This window comes from Charadrius vociferus, unplaced genomic scaffold (genome assembly GCF_000708025.1).
Source record: "Charadrius vociferus isolate BGI_N301 unplaced genomic scaffold, ASM70802v2 scaffold74, whole genome shotgun sequence".
NCBI lineage: Eukaryota > Metazoa > Chordata > Aves > Charadriiformes > Charadriidae > Charadrius > Charadrius vociferus.
In genome coordinates this window covers 907,951-930,703 of record NW_009647849.1, presented here as the reverse complement: position 1 = coordinate 930,703, position 22,753 = coordinate 907,951, and the positions used below count along the sequence as shown (strand labels likewise).

Here is a 22,753-nt window from a genome sequence, read left to right as displayed (position 1 = left end):
ATTCAAGTTGAAGCATGACAATCAGTGTAACTGTTAATATTACTTTTCTCATCTGGCATTAGGAAAGTAATATTGCGTATGAACAGTTTAATTTTGTATAGGAGAATAAAATCTCATTTTATCATGAAAAATTACTATTTCAATTTGTCGTTTTGGCAAATAAAATATGTAAAGCAGAGCTATTGTCTGTACAAAGAAATAATTTACTTGAATCTTTCCAGTTCCAAGTTTATGTTGTACTTGCACAGTAAAAAAGGGGAGAATACAATCTTTGTGTCCAAACCAAAATCCCCAAAAGGGCTTACAAAAAAGGAAGGGGAGCTGTGATGCCCTCGTGTATCAGAACTATCTAGTCTTCTAAAACTCTTCTCACGTGCCTATTTCCATAGGGTAATTCAGCCTAAACCATTTTAATGGAAACATGGACCAGAACCATCTGTAGTGCAGCAGCTCTTTAAAGATGGCCAGATTTTAATAGCTGCTGCTTTTTGTATGCATACGTGATTGATCTGATTATTTTGTTACTTTACTGCATGCTTGTTTCCTGTATTTGCAGAAAGTTACCTATGCAAAACATCCTGTGCAGGACCAAACCCAGATTTGTTTTCAGCCTCAAATACAACTGTCTCTGTGCACATACCTGCATATGTTCAAATCTTAAAAGCTTGCACGTCAGTCGTGCACAGCCACTGCCAGTAGCTAAGGTTTATCTTCTGCCTCTCGTGCCAACAGATGAGAAGCAAACATTCTGTCTCTGAGGGGAGAAAAAACAGAAGGCAAAGCAACCCATAATGCCTGGTCCCTTGCTTCTACCTTACCTTCTCTAGTGTCAGTTGAAAAAACAGGGCAGGCACAATCCCTCCTGCCTTGGGCAGCCCCAGCTTGGGTCCCATCCCCTGAAGCCTGGCTAAAGCTTTGCTGCAACATTTTGGAATACTGGCTGCTCTGTCTCAGGGGCCCCTTCTGAAATGTTCTGGCCTTCCTGCCCCAAGTTTCAGACGAAATGACCAGGCTATGCTATCCTTCCCTGTTACCCCCTACTGTGTGATAATATAAATAATAGCTAATATTAAATATTATATAATGAAAATAAATGTATTTATCGAAGTAGTAGTATATATTACACATTAACAGCTAGAAAACTTGTTAAACTACTCCTTAATTGTTCTGGTAACGCCAGCCAGTTGACATTGCAACACTTTTTAAAAACCTTTTAATTATCATCATACAGGTGTGCACGTGCAGGCACCTCCATTCTCCTCCATCTTTGACACTAATTACCTTCAACACCAACTAGGCAGAGAGCAGACTGAAGACATACGTTAAAGCATTATAATGGTCGCGTTTATTGTAAAGGAAGCAGTGTGTAATATTCCAACAAGCTGGATAGTGTTAAAACCACAACTACTAAGCCTTATGGTTAATTAAAACAAACAAACAAACAAACAAAACCCCCGAACTCTGCTACAGGCTGGTCATTATCATACACTAAAGTGTAGTACAGGTACAGCTGAGGTAAAACACGCCATCACAGCAGCTACTAACCTCCACACAGCTGTGCTCTCCCCAGCTCAGACCTCGGAACAGATCATCTGCTGTGAAAAAGTCTTAGGATGTTTCATGACAGTGAGTGCCTATTGTTAAAACTGCAAAGAGGCAACTGAAGTTAATACTGTTTCACACAACTAACAGAAGAGTATCATGCCATTTATTTTTTTTTTTTATTTGCAAAGTCATTAAAAATCCACCACTAGGAACATAATAGAGAGAAAAATGCTTCATTTGAAAAAAAGACACGGAAGACAAACAGGAACAGAACTAATTTAGTTGCACTACAACTACATGAAATCTTGCAGGAAGAGTCAGCGCAAGGGCGACTATATCACGTCCTACCAAGCAAGTTTTCCAGGGAAACAGTTGCAGAATCTACTTCACCGAGACAGCTGAGCCAATTAAGTAACTCGCACAGTATTTTATACACGGTCATCTGAACAGCATATAACTTGGTTTTCAGAAGTACAGTAATTGTGCCTGCCCAGTGAGATACCACGGCAGACACTCAACTACACACAATCAAGAAGGTTATCTTCAAGAAGGTTATCTTCAGCTTTGCCTACATTCAGACACCGTTAGAGGCTATGAAGTATCCACTACTCTACAGCTTTCCACCACTTACCTTGAAGCAAATTTTTAAAATTTTGGTTTGGTTTTTTTGTTTGTGTTTTTTATTTTAATACTGGCCTATAAAATCTGTTGCTAATCAACCATCAAGGCACCCAAGTAAATTCACAAACAATCCAGGCTTTAAAACCACAGTATTCCACACATACGCAGACATGCCGTTTGCAAATGGTTCAGCTGAAGGGCACCCAGCCGTAGCCATCGGAGCGTAACCACCAGATGGAGATTTTCCACCCTGCGGCAGCTGCTCTGTTTGTGAACTTCCTTCCATGAGGAAAATAAATCGTAGCAATGAACACCTCTCTGCCTCTCTCAAGCCAAGGCGTTCAGGCACTGGGGCAGCTCAAGGGAACACAGTGCTCATGCACCTCCAGGGCCTCGGAGTCGTGCCTCTGCTACGGCCGTCTGCACTAGAAGAGCTCTCCTTAAAACCTCTCCTCGATTCCCCTGGGCATTTCCTGGAATCTGTTCACAAGATAAAAGAAAAACCAAACCTCCCCCCCTCCACCAAGCACACAAACTAGGTCTCTCTAAAATATGTTTTTTGTAAACACGTTACGATAGATTTTTTCATTAGCATCTGAATTGCCTTTTTTTTTTTTTTGAGGCCAACTGTAAAAATGGTAATTTTGGCCTACTTCTGCTTTATTGACAATGCAGGATTTCCTCCTGCACAATACGTAGAATATTCTTAGGACAGGTCCCCTGCAGCCAGTTGTTGAGCAGTGACCATGCAGGCAGCAGCTGTGCTCCCTCCAGGAAACCTCAGGAGCTGATGACATGCCCCGACCAGGTCTCGTGCTTGGTTCCAGGAGCTAGATGGGTAATCACCACCTCCACCGCCTGAAGCTTCTCATTCTTTGGGGGGATCGTGCACATCTTGTAGGTGACCTCGTCGCCTGCCACGGGAACATACTCGCCTTCGATACTGTGAAGGGGAAGCTTCAGTTAATCATAAGTCACATAAACACTCTTACTCTTTCGCAGCTTATTTAAATTTTTATCATAATTATTCTCTTAGGTGGTCAAGATACTTCAGGGTTTTTTTTATAGAGCCCATCATTCACCAAAGCTTGAGGTTGATTTTGGTTGTCTTGCAGCAAAATCCTATAAAAACACTATAAACACCACACCACCCCAACTCCCCAAGAAAAAAACCAACCAGCCAACCACAAACACCAAAAAACCCACACTCTAATATGGCTTAAAAATAATCAGTTAAGCACAGCCTTGGACATCGTTGCTGTGAACCACACAACAATCTCTTACTCGCTGGCAGCACTAGAGGGCAGGGCTGACACTGTTTGGCACTTCTTTTGGGGGGTTGTTTTTTTAAACTATAGGAAGTTGATTTTTTTTTTTTCCTCCTCCTCTCATGCTTCTAAAACTTTTTCTTTTTTCTTTTTTTAAAAAAGGAATGTACCGTGTCAGTCATTGCTTTGACCCTTATTTCACTCCACCATAACATAGTTCATCTGAGGCATGAAAAATAAAAAAAAGGAGCCCAAGACACAGTGCAGAATACTTCAAAATTACTTGCAATGAAAAAGAGTTCTGTGACCCTGATGTCTTACATCACAGAAATTCTCCTCCAGCATCCAGCACTTAGGAAGATTTCCAAGAGTCTCTCACTCCTTCCTAGCCTCTACCAGCACGATGACGTGGGATGCAGGAGGACTCGCACCGTGCATTTGTTACTGCATAGGAGTCCTTACCTGGAAACAGTGGGAATAGCAGAAGGGCTGTCACCTTCAGTCCATAACGATGTACTGATGAAACAGAGAATTGCAAAGGGTACCAGCCTTTCTCGCTTCTACTGCTGCGTTTAAGATGACAGCTTTTTAATAAAAGTCCCAGCATGCTCCAATAAAGACAGGCAGAGATGCCTTGTAATCTGCATTGCCGTGATTCTCTGACAGTAGAAAGGATGCTACTTCACCTTTCTTTAAATATATCTACATGATCCCATGCTCAGTTTCCCCTTCTCTGACAACCTAGGCTCTAGATATCTTGTTGTTTGAGGTTTTTTCCAGTGTTTCTCAGCAGCATTTGTATTTGCAAACAGATAAACACCATTGAGTTAGATATTTGCCTTCCCTGAGAGCACAGTGGGAGCGTACTCACGCCACCCAGGAATTTTACCCCACAAATGTTTCTGTTATATCAGGGACCTAAGATTTTAGCAATGCCCTTCATATCCACTCTCATCTTGTGACCTGTTATTGTTATGGTTTTTCTATTGCAGGAAAGACTGGCAGGACTGATAGGAGGTAAACATACTGTCACTTACTGCCAGTTGTAACTTCACATCAGACTTCGCCTCTCCCGTCAGTTTTGTAAAACTGCTTCAGCTTCATCTCCTGCACTGCCACTCGCCCACCCTTCCCCCTTTAAGGGCTGCCTCAGCTTCTGCTCCCCTCTGACTTGTGCATCACAACTGCTGCTCCGGGAGCTGGTGCATCAGGCTGTGGCCGAGGAGAAAGCAGCCTGCATTCAGGGATGAGACGGGGTAAGCAGGCATGTACAGGGGAAGCTAAAACTGCCTCATTCGTTATAACTTCTCCTCTGGGAAATTCAGAAGAAAAGTCATTGTTTGCTAGCTGATTGTATCAACATGATATTGAAAATGCTCCTGTACCTAAATATGGATCTAAAACCTGCTACAAGGAGTTAAAAGCATTCCCAGAGCCTGTGGCTTGAAACACATGTCCTTCAGACTGTATTTCCCTGGGCCAGAGCTGCCTGCGACTGTGAGACTCAGACCCAAGAGGGCATATCCTAAGCTGAACTCTTCAGAGCAGTGCCTGTGAAAATGGCAGTAAACGGAAGGCATAAAAAAATATTTACAGAAAAGTCAAGATAAAGCCTCCTTCATCAGACCTGACAGCCCCTTCCTCCCCACGCAAGCTGATCCAACTGACCTTTATTTACTTCCAAAGTCTCCAGGCCAACCTGTCAGCCCAGCCCTGTATCACACGGGACAGACTATTTTCAAGCCCCCACATCGAGACTCTTGCTGTGGCTGTCCTCTTCAGTTACTGCCTTCATCTACAGCCCACCTCCTGCATTTCTAAGAGGTCTAAGATTTCTTACTTACTGTCCTTTCAGGGACAGAGACTAGTTTACCTTTTTTACTGCCAAAGGAATTTGCCACCAAATTCTCTGCAGCTTACCCTGACTTTGAAACAGAGGATTTCAAACAAGGATGAGAAGATGCTACTTGTACTGTCCCAGAGCCTGACAAGTGGACACAAAGCCCCAAGAAGAGATACGAGAGAGGGTCAAAACACAAGTGAAAACAAGAATGCCATGTGAAAAAATGACATCATCTTTCCCACTTGAATCTCTTGAATGATCCCTTGCTGCCAAAATTGTTGCTAGTGAGTTAAAACCACATTGCCATGAGCAGTAACTCACAACACAACCCATGCAGGGTATCAGTCCTCCCTGAGCAAGGCAGCATCTTTCAGCGGAAAGCAATACAGCACATTTTATCCATACAAAGAAATACGGGACTAGCAAAACACAGTGAGCAGAAACACTTTCCAGCTCAGATGTAACAAACGTAGACAATACAAGCCAAAGCGGAAAGTCTACACTGACTCAAGTACAGCTGAGCCACTGGAACAAGTTGCAATGAAACACGTTTCTTCATGTGGCCTCGAGCACCAGGACCAGCTGCAGACAGTGTTTCAGGGAGTAGTTCTGTGGGCCTGGAACTTAAGCAGCATCTTCTCTTGACATTACAGCTGCCCACTCCACAGCCCCAAGTATTGCCTTTGATTCCCGCACAGAGGATGAACATGCACAGCGAGTTGTGAGCTCAGTCACCACTTTGCATGCATCAAAAGAAACGGATGCCCTGCCCAGGAAGGGATCTCATGTTTGCCTGAAAGGTTTTTTTAATGAACAGGAACCTTATGTGTTCTTTAAAAAGGTCCTGTAAAACAGGATGGGACACAGTTAGCAAAATAAACAGTTGAAATCTGCAAAAGATATCAGTGTGTGGCTAACGTAGAAGGAAAATGGATTCAGGCCATCTGAAGCACCAAAGGTGTGCCAATACACAAAGGCAGTATTTTAAGCTCCTGAAAAACAGAGATAAATTAGTTACCAGTCAAATCTTTACATTCGAGTGAGGAAGAAGTACAGCTTCAGTGATAAAAAAAAAAAAGGGGGGGGGTTGTTGGTGAGTTTGGTTTAAAATTGAAAAATGAACATATACCAGGATGGTAAGAAAGGGGTTGTAGGTGTACTGGTAACGAAAGTGGTCCTGTTTTTTCAAGAAACTAAGAACAAGTGACTCAGTACACACAGAGAAATGGTAAGCCTAAGTGTCATGGTTTCAGCTAGGATAGAATTGACTTTCTTGCTAGCAGCTGGTGTCATGCTATGTTTTTGATTTGGGATGAGAATGGTGTTGATAGCACACTGGTGGTTTTGGTTGTTGCTAACCAGTCAAGGCCTCTTCTGCTCCTCACACTGCCCCATGAGTGCACAGGCTGGGGGTGCACAAGAATTTGGGAGGGGACACAGCCAGGACAGCTGACCCCAACTGACCAAAGGGATATTCCATGCCATATGGCGTCATGCTCAGTATATAAAGCTGGGGGAAGAAGGAAGGAAGGGGGGGACGTTCGGAGTTATGGTGCTTTTGTCTTCCCAAGTGATGGAGTCCTGCTTTCCTGGAGATGGTTGAACACCTGCCTGCTGATGGGCAGCAGGGAATTAACTCGTGGTTTTGCTTTGCTTGTGTGCGTGGCTTTTGTTCTAACTATATTAAACTGTCTTTATTCCAGCCCACGAGTTTTCTCACTTTTACTCTCCTGATTCTTTCCCCCATCCCACCGGGGTTAAGTGAGCAAGCGGCTGCGCAGCGCTTAGCTGCCAGCTGGGGTTAAACCACAACACTAACTGCTGCAGTCAGGGAGGGGAGAAGCAAAGGGACTGACCCAGACTGGAGAACACGCTCTCAGCTATCACAGAGCCACTGCATCCCTCAGCACTTGTTAGATGACTGGTCGGAGTACTGCCTACAGCCCCTTGTCTGCACAGGAAAAAAAAAAAAACAAACCACATTTGCTGACTCAAATGTCTTAAGCTTGAATCATGGGGTTAATTACTCCTGTTCCTTCTTCTAAGCAGATCACATTAGCCCCAAAATCTGCACAGCCCTAAACATTACCCAGAAACGTACACGCTTCTCCACTAGAAAGCATGTCTTACAGGACCAAGCACTATGCTGACAGCATCAGATCCTTTCTTGGTTACTTTCCTTATCCAAACTGACACTACAAGAGACTGAAGCTTATGATAAAACCTCATTCAAACTCAACTCAGCTTCTTCTCAACCCCTAGTTTGTCTTCTTTCCTTGCTTGTTGAGGTGACACCTCATCAAGACCAGGCCTGTCCTTGCACAGCTGTATAAAAAGGTTGCAGCCACACAAACAGCTCAAATTTTATTTTCTGCTTTTGGCCTTTAAACTTTTCTCCCACAGATCAAATATCATTTTCTTTCCTGCAGCTTTCTGATTACCAGTTACTCTCGGTTCCTACCGAACATGAGATTATTAACTCATTGTCCCCAGCGCACATGAAAAGCAAGAGGACAAAGGTCTTATTTTGCAGCCTGAGTAAACCTGTTTGTGAACAGTGCTCCCAGCACAGTGCTGGCCCACCAAATACTGCTTCTAGCATAGATGGAGACTTACTCCAGCACTGTTATCACTATGTGATGCTTAGAAGCAGGAACAAACAACATCCAGATTGTGCAGTACTTCTGGTGGTGTAAAGAAAGAACAATATAATGGCACTTGAAAGGTGATGAGATGGTACGGCACTGGAGGCGTAGCCCTAGACAAAGATGTGGTAAGATCCTCCATCAGGAATCAATTGCCTTAAGCACTGGGAGGGAAATGAACTGGAAAAGATCAGAGAAAGTAAACAGAGATCTTGGAACAGATTCAGCCTACAACAGCTATTCTGTATAAAATATAAGTTACCTGGATAATTTGGTAGAGGAAATTAAACGTGGACTTTTTTGATGTTATATATTGATTAAATATTTTTAGATCTCTATTTTTCACTTTTACCCTAACTATATATTAAATGTTGATCTAGAGGAAGGTGAAGATTTTCACTGCTATTTAGGAGACTGGTATGCATGTTCTATTCAAAATAATTGATATCTATGTATCCGTGAACTTTAGGACACTTCAACAAATTAAGCTAAAAATAGGAAATGCTTTCCTGACTTTAGTGTCAGTGTGAGACACAATAGGGTGAGTTTTAGATTATCCAGCAACTCCCATTTCCCAGCTCAGCGCCAGTCTGGTACGGTGGAGCATTTTATCCTGCACTATTTTTAGGGAACTGGGAGGTTATTAGGAAATTACCTAAATAAGGAATGTTCTAGTTCTTTCTTCTCACAGTTGCTATTCATATTCCAGGGCTCTAGTTAAACCTCTTGGGACAGAGACTAAGTCACATGGAAACATTTTTGAACAAGAGTTTTCAGTGAATTCAGAGCCTTGCTGGTCAACAAGCCTGCTATGAATCACACCATGCAGCCGCTTCCCATGGATCAACTTGTGGGCTTATTGTGTATTATCTTGTGGGCTTCTTAAAGCTCATTTAACACCTTAACACAGCCCCCAGGAAACCCATATTTTTATTAAGCAGCAGGACATGACAGAGTAATGAACTATTACGAGTTACTAATCCTGAATGTCCTCCCATACAGTCCTAGGGTAAGCTGACAGCTCCGGCATTCATCAGCAAAGCCAGAGATGACCTTATCAAGCCAGCTGGCAGGCAAAGCAGAGCTGCCTCTCACCCACCAGTCACACTCATAACTGGGACAGACAAGTCTGAAAGAGGTCCAAACACTGAAGAATCCCAGCTGTTAATATCCAAGGTCTCTGCTACAGGATTGCCCTGGTCTCTGTCCCATTGCAGAGAGATATTCCCAGGAGCTGCCTTGTCTAGGATAGAAGCTGCACTTCCCTTCCAGTACAGTGGATGCATCATCTTCTTTCCCAGTTCTCTACTGAGATCTCTAGTCATGGTTTTTGAATCCACGTTCAGGGATAGTTATGGCTCTATATCTACTTTCAGCAGCCAGTTCAACACCAGGCAGCACACCATGCACCATGAGGAAGAAACTGGTGATCACAAGAGGCAGAGCTTTTCAAGGATGCCTACGTGGACTCAGTCAGAGGTACAGAGGATGCCTGTTCCTGCAAGCACCCAACTTTGATCTTATCACAATAATACCTACTGTTTGCATCTGGAAAACAAAGCCCAGGGTAGTTACGTTCTGTGCTCACTAACCATAAAGAACCTCCATGCTCGGGTGGGGTGGCCAAAGTCTTCTTCAATGCCCACTGCCTGGGTTGCAGGTAGAGCGTTAAGTCTTGACTTTGACCTATTACAATTTATGTCATTTAGGTGGAGATTCTGGGAAGGTTTTGCTACAATCACGACCACTGCAAGCTGGTTCTCCTGCATGCACTAGTGCAACATGTGAGTCTTCTGAGCCAAGTGTGTGTGGGGTGCGGGCAACCCTTAGGAAAAATCTATCCATGTTCTATTCATTTCCAAAGCCCTCTCAAGTAAGGTCTGGTATTCTACCATCTCTCCTCTCCACCCCAGATAATCTACTTATTTCAGACACTTCAACAAATGCAGCAAGGCACCAGAAAGGGAGCACGTCAGGAAGGAAGTCATGCAGCCCAAAGCAGGTAAGTCATCAAGTGCTTTAAGTATTTTGAAGGAAATCACGAAGCTCATATTTGGCTTGCCAGCAGCCTGTTGCAGCCAGCAGAAACTGTTTTGATGCTAGTTCACAGAAAAGGCAGACATTCCGGAAAGGTTTATTCTCTCAGTTCAGATTCAGCTCTCAGTTTGTTTATAATTATCAGTTAATTTCCAACCCATATATTGGTACACTCCACCAGAAGAACAGCATGCAGAAGAGCCAGAAGAAGAGATGTGGCATTAACGCTTTGCATTAAACAGTGATCTGGCAGAAAATCAGAGGAAAGAAAGAAGCGTGAAAAGACAATTTCTTCATGGACATGAAAAGCTCAAAGCCAGCTCCTCAAAGCAGCAGGATAGCAGCAGGGACACAGCTGGGTTCTTTCCCACAGGAAGATGTGGCTTGATCGTACATCTCCAGCATAGCCAGAAACTGAGATGTAACAGCAGAATGGGACCATATCTGCACCTGGGAGCCCACTGAGAGACGACTTCTGTTCTGTTCAGTACTCCTGAGTTACAGGCACTGTAAGCATAATCTCCTGAGATCACAACACACAAGCAAGCTCAGGATCTCTCCAGGGACCCAAGGGTGCTGTGCATCAACATCCCAGGGGAAGCATAACGTCAGTTCTCCAAAGCCATCATTAAGCATGGGGTCAGGAAACCAGCCTGAAGGACAGCCTGAAGGCCCCTCTGCAATGCAGCAGTTTCCCCTTCAGAGCCAAGTACTAGCAAACTGCAGAAAACCCACAAGCATTGCACGTGTTTTTTTCTGTTCCATTAAATCAGCTGCTTTCGCAAAATAAAATCTTCAAAAAAAGAAGAGTGTGGTCATTCATTCGTCACTGCTCTCTGGTGAACTACCTCCTTGCCTTGCCCTTGCAGCTACACAGGCTTCAGGCCAAATGCCAATCAAACGCAAAAGCCAGGAGAGTAAATGAGTATCCATCATGTGCCCACATACACTGGGAAAGCAGAAGAGTGGGATTCTTATGTAGTGCCCTAAAGCGCATCACTTGACCTGCCACTACAGGTGCCCACACCCCACCTCACCCCACCTCACCCCATTGCCCTCAGGACCCCCCCTTTGGAAGGTGAACTGATATGAACCTGCACAGGCAGCCACCCCCAGCACTGCAGGGATTCCCCGTCTGCTCTCAGTAAACATGCCTCTCTGCAGGAAGAATGGCAAGACAGTGCAACTGAAGCCACCAGAGATGTTACATTTTAGTAACAACCAAACCAGCCGGTATTTGTGAGAGCTGACCTACTCCCACTATGAAACAGCAGCAGAGGAGGTAAGCTATCGAGAAGGATACAGTTCTCAGCACTGATGCTGCAATAGCACCACCAATTTAGTGGCAGTGGATCATGATACAGGCCAGTGGAAATGAAAGCATTAACAGTACACGTCACTATTAGAAACGTAATTGTTATAAATTTCACTCCAGGCAAATGAATTTACCTTTGCTTCCGGCTTTCCAGAGACATTATCTGGAGTTACCCTCTCAGCAACTCTTCCATGCCCATGCTTGCCAGCCAGGGTTTTACACTCACTATTAGCAAGCACATTTTGTTTTCTGTTCTGGAGAAGGGCGAAGTATTAAACTGAGAAAAACAAAATCTCACCACATTCAACGAGCCATGACATTTTCCTAGCACAATTGCTTATAGCAACTTGAGAAGTGTTTCCAATAAACACAAGGAAGCATGACTCGTTGTGCATGCACCGCAGAAAGCGGCAGTGACCCTGTGGCTGGTGCCTCTGGCTGGGTGGCAGGGGTGTGACAGCTCTCTCGCTGCGCCAGGCCACGCGTCGGCAGGCAGGAATGGCCACTCAGGTTGGTGTGCATGAGCTGGCTCTAACCTGTCCATCTCAAGCGCCGACGGTGTTGCCATTGTGGCACAGGGTTTTGGCTGCAGATACTTTACCCGCAGACCGACCCAAGAAGGCCCCATTAGCGCTGCCAGGAAGCTGCCACCACCTGTGGTGATTGTCAACGGAGCTGCCACCATGCCTCTACCTGCAGCACCAGGACAGCTCAAAAGGAAGCGCTACCACCTACCAGCGTTGGCATTTCCAGAGAACTCCAGGCTGCCCTACTTAATTGTACAGTTTTGTACATTTGTACCGAAGCAGTTAAAAAGGTGAACTGGCTCCACACAAGTGCTATCAAAACCCAAACCAAACCTTCTCCGCAGTCTTCAGAACCACTCCTTAAAACAGGCAAAGCCACACAGACAAAAAAACCCTTTAAAACCTGCATCTTCAAACTGGCATTTCTTATACTATATGTCTACCTGTACCTGACAAGTCCAACTTCACAGTAACGCAGCTTTGCTGCAAGTTCCACTCATAAAACATGTCCACATGCCCACGCTCACCTTAAACTTTTGCACAGATACTGAAATTCAAAATTTTGCATACGCCAAGTGAATAAGCTTTTGAATACGACATATATTTGACCTTATTTTTAGGCTCACTTACGGAAATGGAAACGCCATGCTAAGTGTTATTATCTTTAAAAAGTAAATGGAAAGCTATGGGAAACAGACATCCCATTTTACAGAAAACATTTTCATTGAAGTGTAACCTTACAGCTCCCCAAAGCTTAGGAAAGAGAAAAAAATAATTCCCCAAATTAAATTTTGATGTTTAAAATCATATTAATCTGCAAGATAGGCAGCTGCTCCCAATGCTCAGAAACTTCACTAATCATCACAGCTTAGTGCTGAACACAGGGGAAGTCTATCTTGCCGAATCCAAACTGGCATACCATTTCATCCACATTCCTGAAATCCTAGCTTTCAGGCAAACTGATTCAGGAGAAACAATCCTCTTTCATTTCACAAGTAGATGCCTACACCACACTGAGACAGTGAACAGATTCAGGTTTAACTGACTAAAACAGGTCAAAAAGAATTGTGTGATAAACACAAGCAGGATCTCGAAACTCACTCTATGCAAACCAGAGTCATTGGGGTCCCCTGAGCCACAGTGATGGCTACAGAACACTGCTGCAATAAGCAATTGCCATTAATAAAGAGCAATGTTTCTAATTCACTGTGAAATAAACTGAAATGAAAGGCATTATTAATTCGTCTTTCCAGTGCTGCCTTGCTTCAGAATTAAGACAGTGATACCATCACCCTCTAGCACTAAAAGCTGTTTCCAACAATTCAAATACACTCCGAGTAATTAAAGAACACAATGTGCTGAAACCTTCAGTACTTCAATAATAGCGCCTTTTACTAACAGGTTGTGGCAGAAACATCAGCTATTTTTGAATTTAAGTTCTGATACAGTACTTACAAAAGAAATATTTAAAACAGTGGCCCCGTCCTGGATCAATAGAAAAAAAATCCTTTTGGGTTCAAAGGAGCAGAACTGGCCCTAAGAAAGTTGCATAAAGCACATCCTTCAGTCCTACAACATTCACATGAACTAACCTTGCTAAAATGTTTCTGAAATAGCAAGGAAAATAGTCTTTGAACACATAAATGATAGTCTTAAAGAGGAAAGGCATTGTTTACCTGCTGTGAAGATGGAAGGAAGAGCGAAGGGCCATATAGAAAGCAAGGGAGATGTCAGTTAAATATCTGAAACAATGAAGAGCCAGGTCTGTTCATTACAGGAAGAGATCACCCAGGGAGGCAATGGATCCCCACCACTCACATTGTTAAGAGTGTGTTGGGCAAAGCATCTGCTAGAAAGGCACAGGCACCTTCCAGCAGAGGACGGGGTAGAGGAGGTCCCCTCCAATTTTCTCACCTACAGAAAACTTAAGGGAGCTGCCACACTGGGGAGACTTCAGCATACCGCAGCACGGCACACAGAGACAGTTCCCCATCCGCAGGAGCATTAGACTGAAGTGAAGTAACTAAAAATGAAGAGAAGCAGCCTGGTCCAGCAGGTAGGGCGCTAAGTTGACACCCGGGAAGCCAGAGCTCAGGCTGAAAGTTGTACCTGAGCGGTCCAGAGCCCATCACTCCCTACCCAGGCAGCGGCTCTCCCCCTCTCATCCTTTACCTGCTCCAGCTTTCCCGAGCAGGGGCAGTCTGAGGTGAGGGTGAGAGCAAGCAAAGAACTGGACACGTGTCAGCAAAATAAACATGCTGAAAATACATCAAGAAGCGTGGTTGCCCGTGAACTTTTACAACCTTGGTGACTCGTTCAATAGTGTTTTTAGGATAGATCGAGTGGGTGGAAGAATGGGGAGGGTGGCATGCTGCATTCAGGGCACAATTACACAAATATAGCTTATTGATGGCTCACAGTCAAAGCATTTTGAAAGTATACGGGATTGATACACCAACCAGCACAGCCCACGAGAGGGGACTCCTGTGAGAGGGGGCCTCATGCACAGAACACCAAAATCATAGCAGACAAAAATGTTTTTCATAATATTATAGATGATTTCAGTATATAGAGACATGTGGGAGTCTTAAATAGCCAAATAGCAAAACGTCACTGGAGTTTCTAAGAATTACAGCTGATTGAAAGGGGATCAAGGGTAGGAGCAGTTAGTGTACCCAGAATCAAGTACTGGGGTTTGAGCCCAGAGAGGAAGATGTGTTGGGCAATAGGATAGGAACTGGGGAACACCTGAAAGATTAGTTCCTATTTTGTATAGACAAAGGGTAGCCCCAATCAACAAGTTATCTCTAGGGCTTTAAATGGGTTAATTTCACTAACTGAAGAAAATTTTACCAAACTAATTGGAAGAAAAAATGTAGAGGAAAAAAACAGGACTGAAAATAGACAGTTCTTTAAAAAGAATTCATTAGAGAGCTGACAATTCACATTTCTGTGAGAAGGCTGTTTTAACTAAAGCCTTGCTAATCAGTAACTGTATAGGTCAGACTAGGTGTTCACAGTAAAATTTTTAAATTGTTGTATAAGAAATGTTATTTTTAAGTTATGAAGGAAATAAGGAGAAACTGTGCATTTGTATTAGACGGAACAAAAAAGATATTAAATAGCATTTCCTTGGGTTGAACACCTAAGTCAGACCACTCATCCCATTTGCACCCACGAGTCCTAAAAAAGCTTTGGCTTGCCAAGGCCCGTCATGCAGTAATGTTTCAGAAAACTGGAAGAAGGCCAATGTGCTCCTCCTCCAAGGACACCTGCTATACACACAAACAGGAAAGATAGCTGGAGCAGTGTGAATAACTTTGGTAGAGTTTTTGTTGACTTATCACTGGATAACCACTCCAAACAACAAATAAGTACTACACAGCTTCAACTCTGTAAACAATATGTAGACTAAAAACTGGTGATATATCTAAAAGAGGTTATTGGAGAATAAACATTGAGCAATTCTAACACACGCCCTCAGAGACCTGTTTCAGCCCCAGCGCTGGTTAACACTTCAATCTAGAAACAAATACAAAATTGTCTGTTAAACATTGCAGATTAACCAAGAATAAATAACAAAGACAGTGCAGTCACGGAGCGTGATCTGGATCCCTGGGCAGGCAGGGCTTATTCAAGGAAGATGTGCTGCAGTGCAACCAAATATGAAGTCATAGATCCAGGAACAACGAATGCAAATCCTGTTGTCGGGGATGCCAGACTGTATCTGGGACTGCACCAAACTCTTACACTGCAAAGGATGCTGAGGTTAGAGCAGATAAGCAACTCAGCAAAAGACTAGGGCTAATGAGATTAGGGCATGTACAGAAAGAGAAAAAGAGCAGGGGTCTGGAGGAGATTTTATGTCAATATACTGAAAGTATGTATAGTGTACTGTTTTAAAATGATATTTAAATTCTACAGCACACTTAGAAAAGGGACTGGAAAGACTGTTTTAGACTGGAGAAAAAAATTCTCAGTGAGGGACTTGAAAAGCTTAATGTTTAGTTTATCAAAAGGCAGACTCAGAGGCGATGGTTCTCAGTGTGGTCAAGGCAAAAAAGATTAACAGAGAAAGCTTTAGCTATAAACTGTTTGAAACTGAAGCTAGATAAATTAAAGGAAGTAATAAAATATGACTTTTCCTACAGAAAAGGTAGTTAACCTTTAGTTTAATAATGGTACAAGCAGTACAAAGTAAAGGTAGTGAATTTTCAGTGTTATAAATCATTAAATTAAAACTGGATACTGCATAGATTATTTGCTTCAGGTAAGTGCAAGTTTCTGGGTCTGGATGAAACTGCACAGCTTATTCTAAGAGATCTGACAGGATTATCTTCTAGTTTTTACTCAACAGATTTATAGTAATACAGGAAAAGAACAGCATAATCTATTGCGCCAGTAACATCTGCATAACACCTCTTTGCTGAGGTAAGGGTGACAGATTATAAACTATTCTTGCATCTGAAATGTCAAAAGCATTCAGTAATTAAGGCAAACCAAAGCTCCAGCCTTCCCAGACAACTTACTCAGAGATGTGTACGAAGATGTCGGGCCCCCCATCTGCAGGGGTAATGAAGCCATGGCCTTTGGAGCGACAGAAGCATTTACAGACGCCTTTGTAGATGGGACCCTCTGATGCTCTCACAGTTCTGCAAAAGAAAGCACAAAAAGAGTGGTTCACTGCTGAGCAGGGATGCCACAGCTTCCAGGTGTTTCAGCCAGAGCACATTAAGCAAATGCTCACAATGGTCCAAAAACTCACTCCCAGGAAGTATACTCCTCTGTAGCAACTGCTTAATGCTCAGTTTCATACAGTGCACAAATTTTGCCTGTAGCCTTTTTTAAGGCAGGCAAAGATGATGAAGATACTTGCTAGCATTATAATCCATCAGTTGCCATCTTGAATCCATCTGCTGTATGACCCTGCCAAATTTTCTTTTGGACACTACTAAATGCAAGCATATTATACCTTTCATGAGTTTGAGAGTTCCAATGTGCACCTAGGTCTTGTACACACTTTCACAAATTTAACAATAAGTGTGTGCATATAGTATTGAGAGAATGCAGTGCATAAAGGCCTGTATAAATGTGTCCACATGTATGCATAGACATACACATGAGTCCTTTCTGCGTGCATGTCTATCATTATCCTGACAGAGCAGGATCCAGTGAAGTCAGTATTTCACCTTCAAATGACTCCAGCAGGCTATGAAGCCTAACTGGTATGCATAACACCAAGACTGAAGCGTGATCTTTTCCTCCACTCTCGTTGGATCTGTATTTTAAAATGAGACAGATTTGAAGACAAACCTTTAGGATGACTTACTGCCATCAAGAAAAACGTCTTGCATGAACTGTGATCCATCCTGAAAACTGCATGATAAAATCCTTTTACCCCATCAAATACGCTGAGTTGAATGTCCAGGGCTCCAAACTCACTCAAATACTTTCATTAACAAAGCCAACTGTTTTAGACATCTTACAGGGTTTACACAGAGGAGTTACTAGATCAGAACCTTCTTATGACGTGACTATCCATTAGCTTTCTTCTGTGTTAGAAGAGGATTTTTGTGCAATTCTTCAAAATCAGTATGTGGTTGTGTTGCCATTTGGTTATATGCATCACAGCAACTTCGACATCACTTTCCCAAATGTTTAAAGTTTACTGAAGTCCAAATAAAATCACTAAAAAACGTGACAACAGCTCTGCTCCTTAAGTCAAACTAACACTAAAGAAATACAGTTGAAAGTGTTAAAAGAAATAAAAAAAAATCTTCATTAAATCACTTCATTTCCAGTTCTATAAAATTGTCAACACACCTGACCCCATAAGTGCTTGTTACATAGAAAAGCACTCACTGCCCTAAATAAGCCATTAAAGTTCAACTGCATCTTTCAAGGAGGTAAAGCACTGTGGGGGATAAGGCCTCACACTTGTAATGAACCAAAATTGAGTAATCCCACTGAATAATAAGCCACTGCCTGTCAGATTCATCTTTTCCTACAACTGTGGAGCCAGAGCTCACCTAGAGCTCCTCTTGTTTAAAGAGGATGCTAAAAAAAAAAAAAATAAAATTTAGAGGTATTTTGATTTTCAGGGCAAAAAAATACAGCAAGATTCCTACGCTAATTAATGATTAAAGAACCATGAAAGCCAAATAACAAATTCTTTAGTTTTCTAAGAACCAGACTAGGATTAAGAGCTGAGAAGAATTACAAAGAGTTCATAATTAACACAGCACTGAGGCAAGCTAGCTTGGAATTGCTTTTCAAGGGCAATCCCAATTATCAAGTCAATTATGTTCTTTTTAGCAATTTATTTCCATTACAAAGTTTAGGGTATGATGCTGTTCTTTTTCCCCTTCTGCTGCTGCTGTTCTTTTTCCCCTCATTTTGAATACAGAAGTAATAACACGAAGCATCGTTGAGTTCGATGCTGTTTAAATCCACGTGATTAACTCTTGAAGAAGAGAGCTGGGTAACACTGCAAGAAGCAAAGAGGAAAAAGCATGCCAACTAGACTAAGCAGCACAAAATAGGCTAGCAGTGGGTTTGAGATCTTACTTCCACAGCATTTCACTTGGCATTGCCAGACGCCCCCTTACACAGCAGTAATTGCAAGAGTGTGGCAGAAGTGCAATGGATTGACCACAGCTTCATGTTACCCCCTCAGACCCTGACTCAAAGGACAGTAAGATTAACAAAGTAGTCCAAATTGCCTTCTGCACCTCAGCACTTCACTGGGAGGCCCATCACAAGCACCAGGAATTTTTTGCAAGGGTCAAACCTTGCAACACCAGCCTCTGCTGCTGCACTGGAGGAGTCCCCTTCAGGTGGGAGGCTCCCAAGAGCCTGCACAGCATCACGGGGCAACAGGAAAGCCAGCTCTGCTGTAGTATCACTACCTCAAATAACTACAAATAGCAACAAACCTCTCCTCACTTTATGGAAAACCTCATATAATCTCAGAGAATCGAAGAGATCAGGGTCCATAACTTGAAAACCAACATATTCTTTTGCAGGTTTATTTGAGCAATCTTAAGATGGAGATATGAAAGCTGAATAGGAAAAGGAAACAAGCCCTCTGAAAAGTGACAGGGTCATGGACCATCCTTAAAAATGTAACTTGGCTGATGGTAGCACAGGTGTCAGGAGTGAAAGAACTAAAATCCTCAGCGAGGTGTGGTCCAGTGCTTTTGACGTAGTGAGAAGAAAGGTTGTGCCAAAGGAGGAGGTGAAGCTGATGAAGAAACACCACAGGAACTGGTCCTGACAGCCACAACCCAGTGTCTGAATTGAAGCAAAGCTTCAGACAAGAAACTCTTTTGAAAAAATCTCAGTGCATTTTCCCATACCAGTAAAGCTCTCTTCTTAAAGAGTGGAAAAGACTTTGAACATCCTTTATGCAAACAGGGCATGAATATCCTTCATGCAAACAGAGCATTGAAAAACTACAGGCAATTAAGACTGAAAGTCTATTGGCATCAGAATTTATTGGAGAAGAGATAACATTAAAATACCAAAGCAACTTCCAGATACAACTGTCCCCCGCAACTCCCTTCACCTAGGTAGGGGGCTGATCATTCTGCTCAAAGGCAATTGCCTGGTTGTGTCTATGAAATGCAAGCATCCCAATACTCACGCCGAAAACGTCCTGGTCCGTCGGGTGGGCAGCGGACTGGGGATGAGGTACCCTCTCATGGGCGATGGGGATCGATCTCTCGCCCTGCGGTTTTCAGGCAGATGGAGAGAACTGGGTGAGGCTGGAGAGGTGGGGGACTGCTGCGAAGCGGATGAAGTGGGCTCAGAAGACATTCCTGATGCCTGAGAAAAACCTAGAGAGAGAAAAAGATACAACTTAGCCCAAAATAGGAATTGTCACAAAAGTCACAGATTCCTCAGCTGATGATATTGTAAGAATATGACTCACTTCCTGTAGATGTACATGTGGACACAGTTGCACCAAAAGCTCCTGCTCTGTGTCAGTGAGTTCATTTCTTTTATTTATTTTTAAATCTTACAGCTTTTGTAAGCTGTACTAGGAAGCTCCACTGAAAACAGATTACTCCACAACCAACATGTATTTGCTTACACCTTCCTCACTCACAGGCAATGGCTCCTGAAGCAAAGCTCAGCCCCAACACTAGGTATCGGTGTGCCCCGCGCAGCTCCCAGACAGATGGCGTTTGACCACTGACAGCACAGAGGAGCCTTCTGCACCTGCACACAAACACTTGCTCGAAGAAATACTAGAAGAAGAAATGCTGTGCCTCCACTGCTGGAGGTTAGTTTCACTGGGCAATCACCAATGCTAACTTCACTGCTGCTCTCAGCTATCAGCACAGCTCTGTCAGAGTTCAACACCTTCAGCTTGACTGCAAGAAGAAAATCATGAGTGGCTCCTTAATTCACTTCAGACAGAGTCAGACAGTTAATTTTCTCTACCGAGGACAGGAACGCAGACAGAGCCAGGAGGCAGTGGCTGACCGCGAGGAGGTGGCCCCTCCAGCCTGCAGAGATCTGTCAGTCCCCTTTGGTAGGTTCGAGTCTGCCACAGTCTTCCAGCAACGAGGAAGCCAATAGTCCATATTTGCATTCAGACCCCCAGCAGCCCACATCAGATTTGCTCATTCACATCCTCCAGCAGAGGAGGGAGAAGGTCCCTTTCTTAGCACACCAACAGCAACGTGCATCTCATCACACTAGTAAAACTCACAGAATCCATGGAAAGAGAAGGACTGATAAGAAACAGCAGCACTTCTACATACACGAATGCATGGCTTACAGGTGCAGCAGCGACAGAACAAAGAGAAATCAATCAGCACCACTCTGGTATTACTGTGCAAGTCCCCATCCACATTGGAAGGGGAATAAGCTGTACAAAAATAACCAATAACCCACCACACTCTTACTTAAGAAAATCTAAAAATATCTGGATGAGTTAGCAGAAAGCGCGGCGATCTGGGTCAAGAAAATATCAGGAAGGCAAGAAAAGCTGCCTTTAAGGCCCATAGTTTCATTGAACTGAAATCTCTCATATCCATTGTGCACCCTCCTTTTGACACCTACACTCCCCAGCCCATGAATTATGGAGTGGATCCTTCACATGACATTTGAGAGATGCAGCCTTCTTGTCAATGACAAATTCCCATTATTTGTTCCCGAAACTAAGGACTAAAATTAAAAAGGCCTCTTAAGAATGAAGTCACCAGGGAACAAAGGCTTTTTGTGTTTAATTGCTCAGGGTGCTGAGAAGGTAGAAGTGGATAGTCATGTTCCCCCATGTACCAGCTTGAGCTTTTCACACTGTTCTCAAGAGCAACAACTTGGCTGAAAACAAAACCACAGCTTTACAGATAGCGTTTTGAATATGGATGGCATTTGCTAACAGCAGAGCAAATGCCCCACCCAGTGTCATGGCACAGCATTCAGCTGAGACCGAGATGACACCACCAAAGGGATGAGATATTCCAATCTTCTTCCTTCTCCAAAGAGAACTGCTGTGCTGGCTGGTGCTGAGGAACTCTCCTCAGACTTCAAAAGACCTCTCCTTTGGGTGCCTTGCTTTCAAGGAATGCATGTTTGACATAGCAGGACTATACCTCTAATAAGTCGCAGGAAAAATAAGAACAAACAATTAAAACCTCATTCTGATAACTCAGCACACACAGTCTGGCCTTTGCACAAGTGAAAACACAGCTTTCAGAATCGCACGCTTTCTCTCCTAATCTAAATATAAACCAGCTTGTCAGGTGACAAGCAAAGCGCAGAGCTATTCATCCATCCACAGCAATACAGTAGAGCCAACCACAAAGTACTGCCCGTCCCCTTCCTCAAACAAGGGTAGAGAGGCAGGAGAATTTTCCCTCCTTTCTTTAAAACACAGATGAACCACAAAAATATTTACAAAGAAGGCTAAATGGAGTTAGAAGTGTGCTAACGTACATTATTGTTCTCATTTATGTTATTTTTGTGCCCTCAGCTCTGTAAACATAAAATAAAATAGTGATGTAGAACATTCAGTGCCATTTCACTGTACAAATACCCTTTTTGTTCTCTGCCCACAGCCAAAGTAGATGAATGGCCTCAACTCTCATAATTTCTATTACACAAGTCCTAAATCGTGATCAGAGCTCGGTGAGAGCTGACACACAAAAGCACGCAGCTGGAGGCTGCCAGGAGCAGCTACGCTCGACTTCACACCCGCTGCAGCAAGCGAGTACAGCTCAGAAGAGGGGATGTAAATAAGCAGCAATAGGAAGCCTGTGGCTACGTTTAGCTCAGCAACATTCTCTATTGGCAAGTATACTGTATCACTGCATGTGCAAGCGCACCAGCACATCCGTTTGCCTCTTGAGCAACAATTGTAAAAATTGGATGCAATGAGAAGGACTGGACACTGAATTACCAAGTTTTACCGTGTGCACTGCACACAGTGGGATGACAGCAGCTCCTGCCTCCTGTGAACCTCTGGCTCAGCTTGCTCAGTGCAGACGATCACTTCATCTGAACCTTTTAGAGGACAAAGGTGGAGTTCAGCCATTCGTTTGTTCTGATGTGGCCACTGTCTTGACGTTGTTCATAGAGGGATTAACTCATTTCCGTTGGCAGCACTCTTGAAGGAGCAGAAACGCTATCCCCACGTGAACACGCAGCTGGAGGCACTCGGAGGCTGGGTGGTGTTTACGCAGGAAGCCTACAGCAAACACTCAAACCGAAACCCCACGCCCCCAGCCCTGCCAGCCTTCCTCTTCTCGCAAGCTTTGCCTTCCAAATGCAGTTAGTGGAAGTCTTCAAAGATGCTTTTCAGATGTTTTCCTAGGTTCTGAACTGACCCTCTAAAAATCAAGAATCACCCTTGGGACTCAGACAGATGCCTACCAGCCCTTCCTCAGCAGCTATGACCGCCTTCCCCTCTTTGTGACTAGCTGAACAAACCTACTGTCTTA

At 43.4% G+C, this 22,753-nt stretch overlaps 1 protein-coding gene across 1 annotated transcript; it reads right to left on the bottom strand.

Annotated features, from left to right (window-relative positions):
• Positions 1-2,775: 2,775 nt before the first annotated feature.
• On the bottom strand, positions 2,776-19,624 carry CARHSP1 (calcium regulated heat stable protein 1, 24kDa). The gene is made up of 3 exons (XM_009882899.1): positions 19,447-19,624; positions 16,331-16,453; positions 2,776-3,109 (listed from the first exon to the last, which is right to left on the bottom strand). The coding sequence occupies exons 1-3, from the start codon at positions 19,617-19,619 to the stop codon at positions 2,947-2,949; spliced, it is 459 nt and encodes a 152-aa protein (XP_009881201.1). The 5' UTR covers positions 19,620-19,624; the 3' UTR covers positions 2,776-2,946.
• Positions 19,625-22,753: the final 3,129 nt, after the last annotated feature.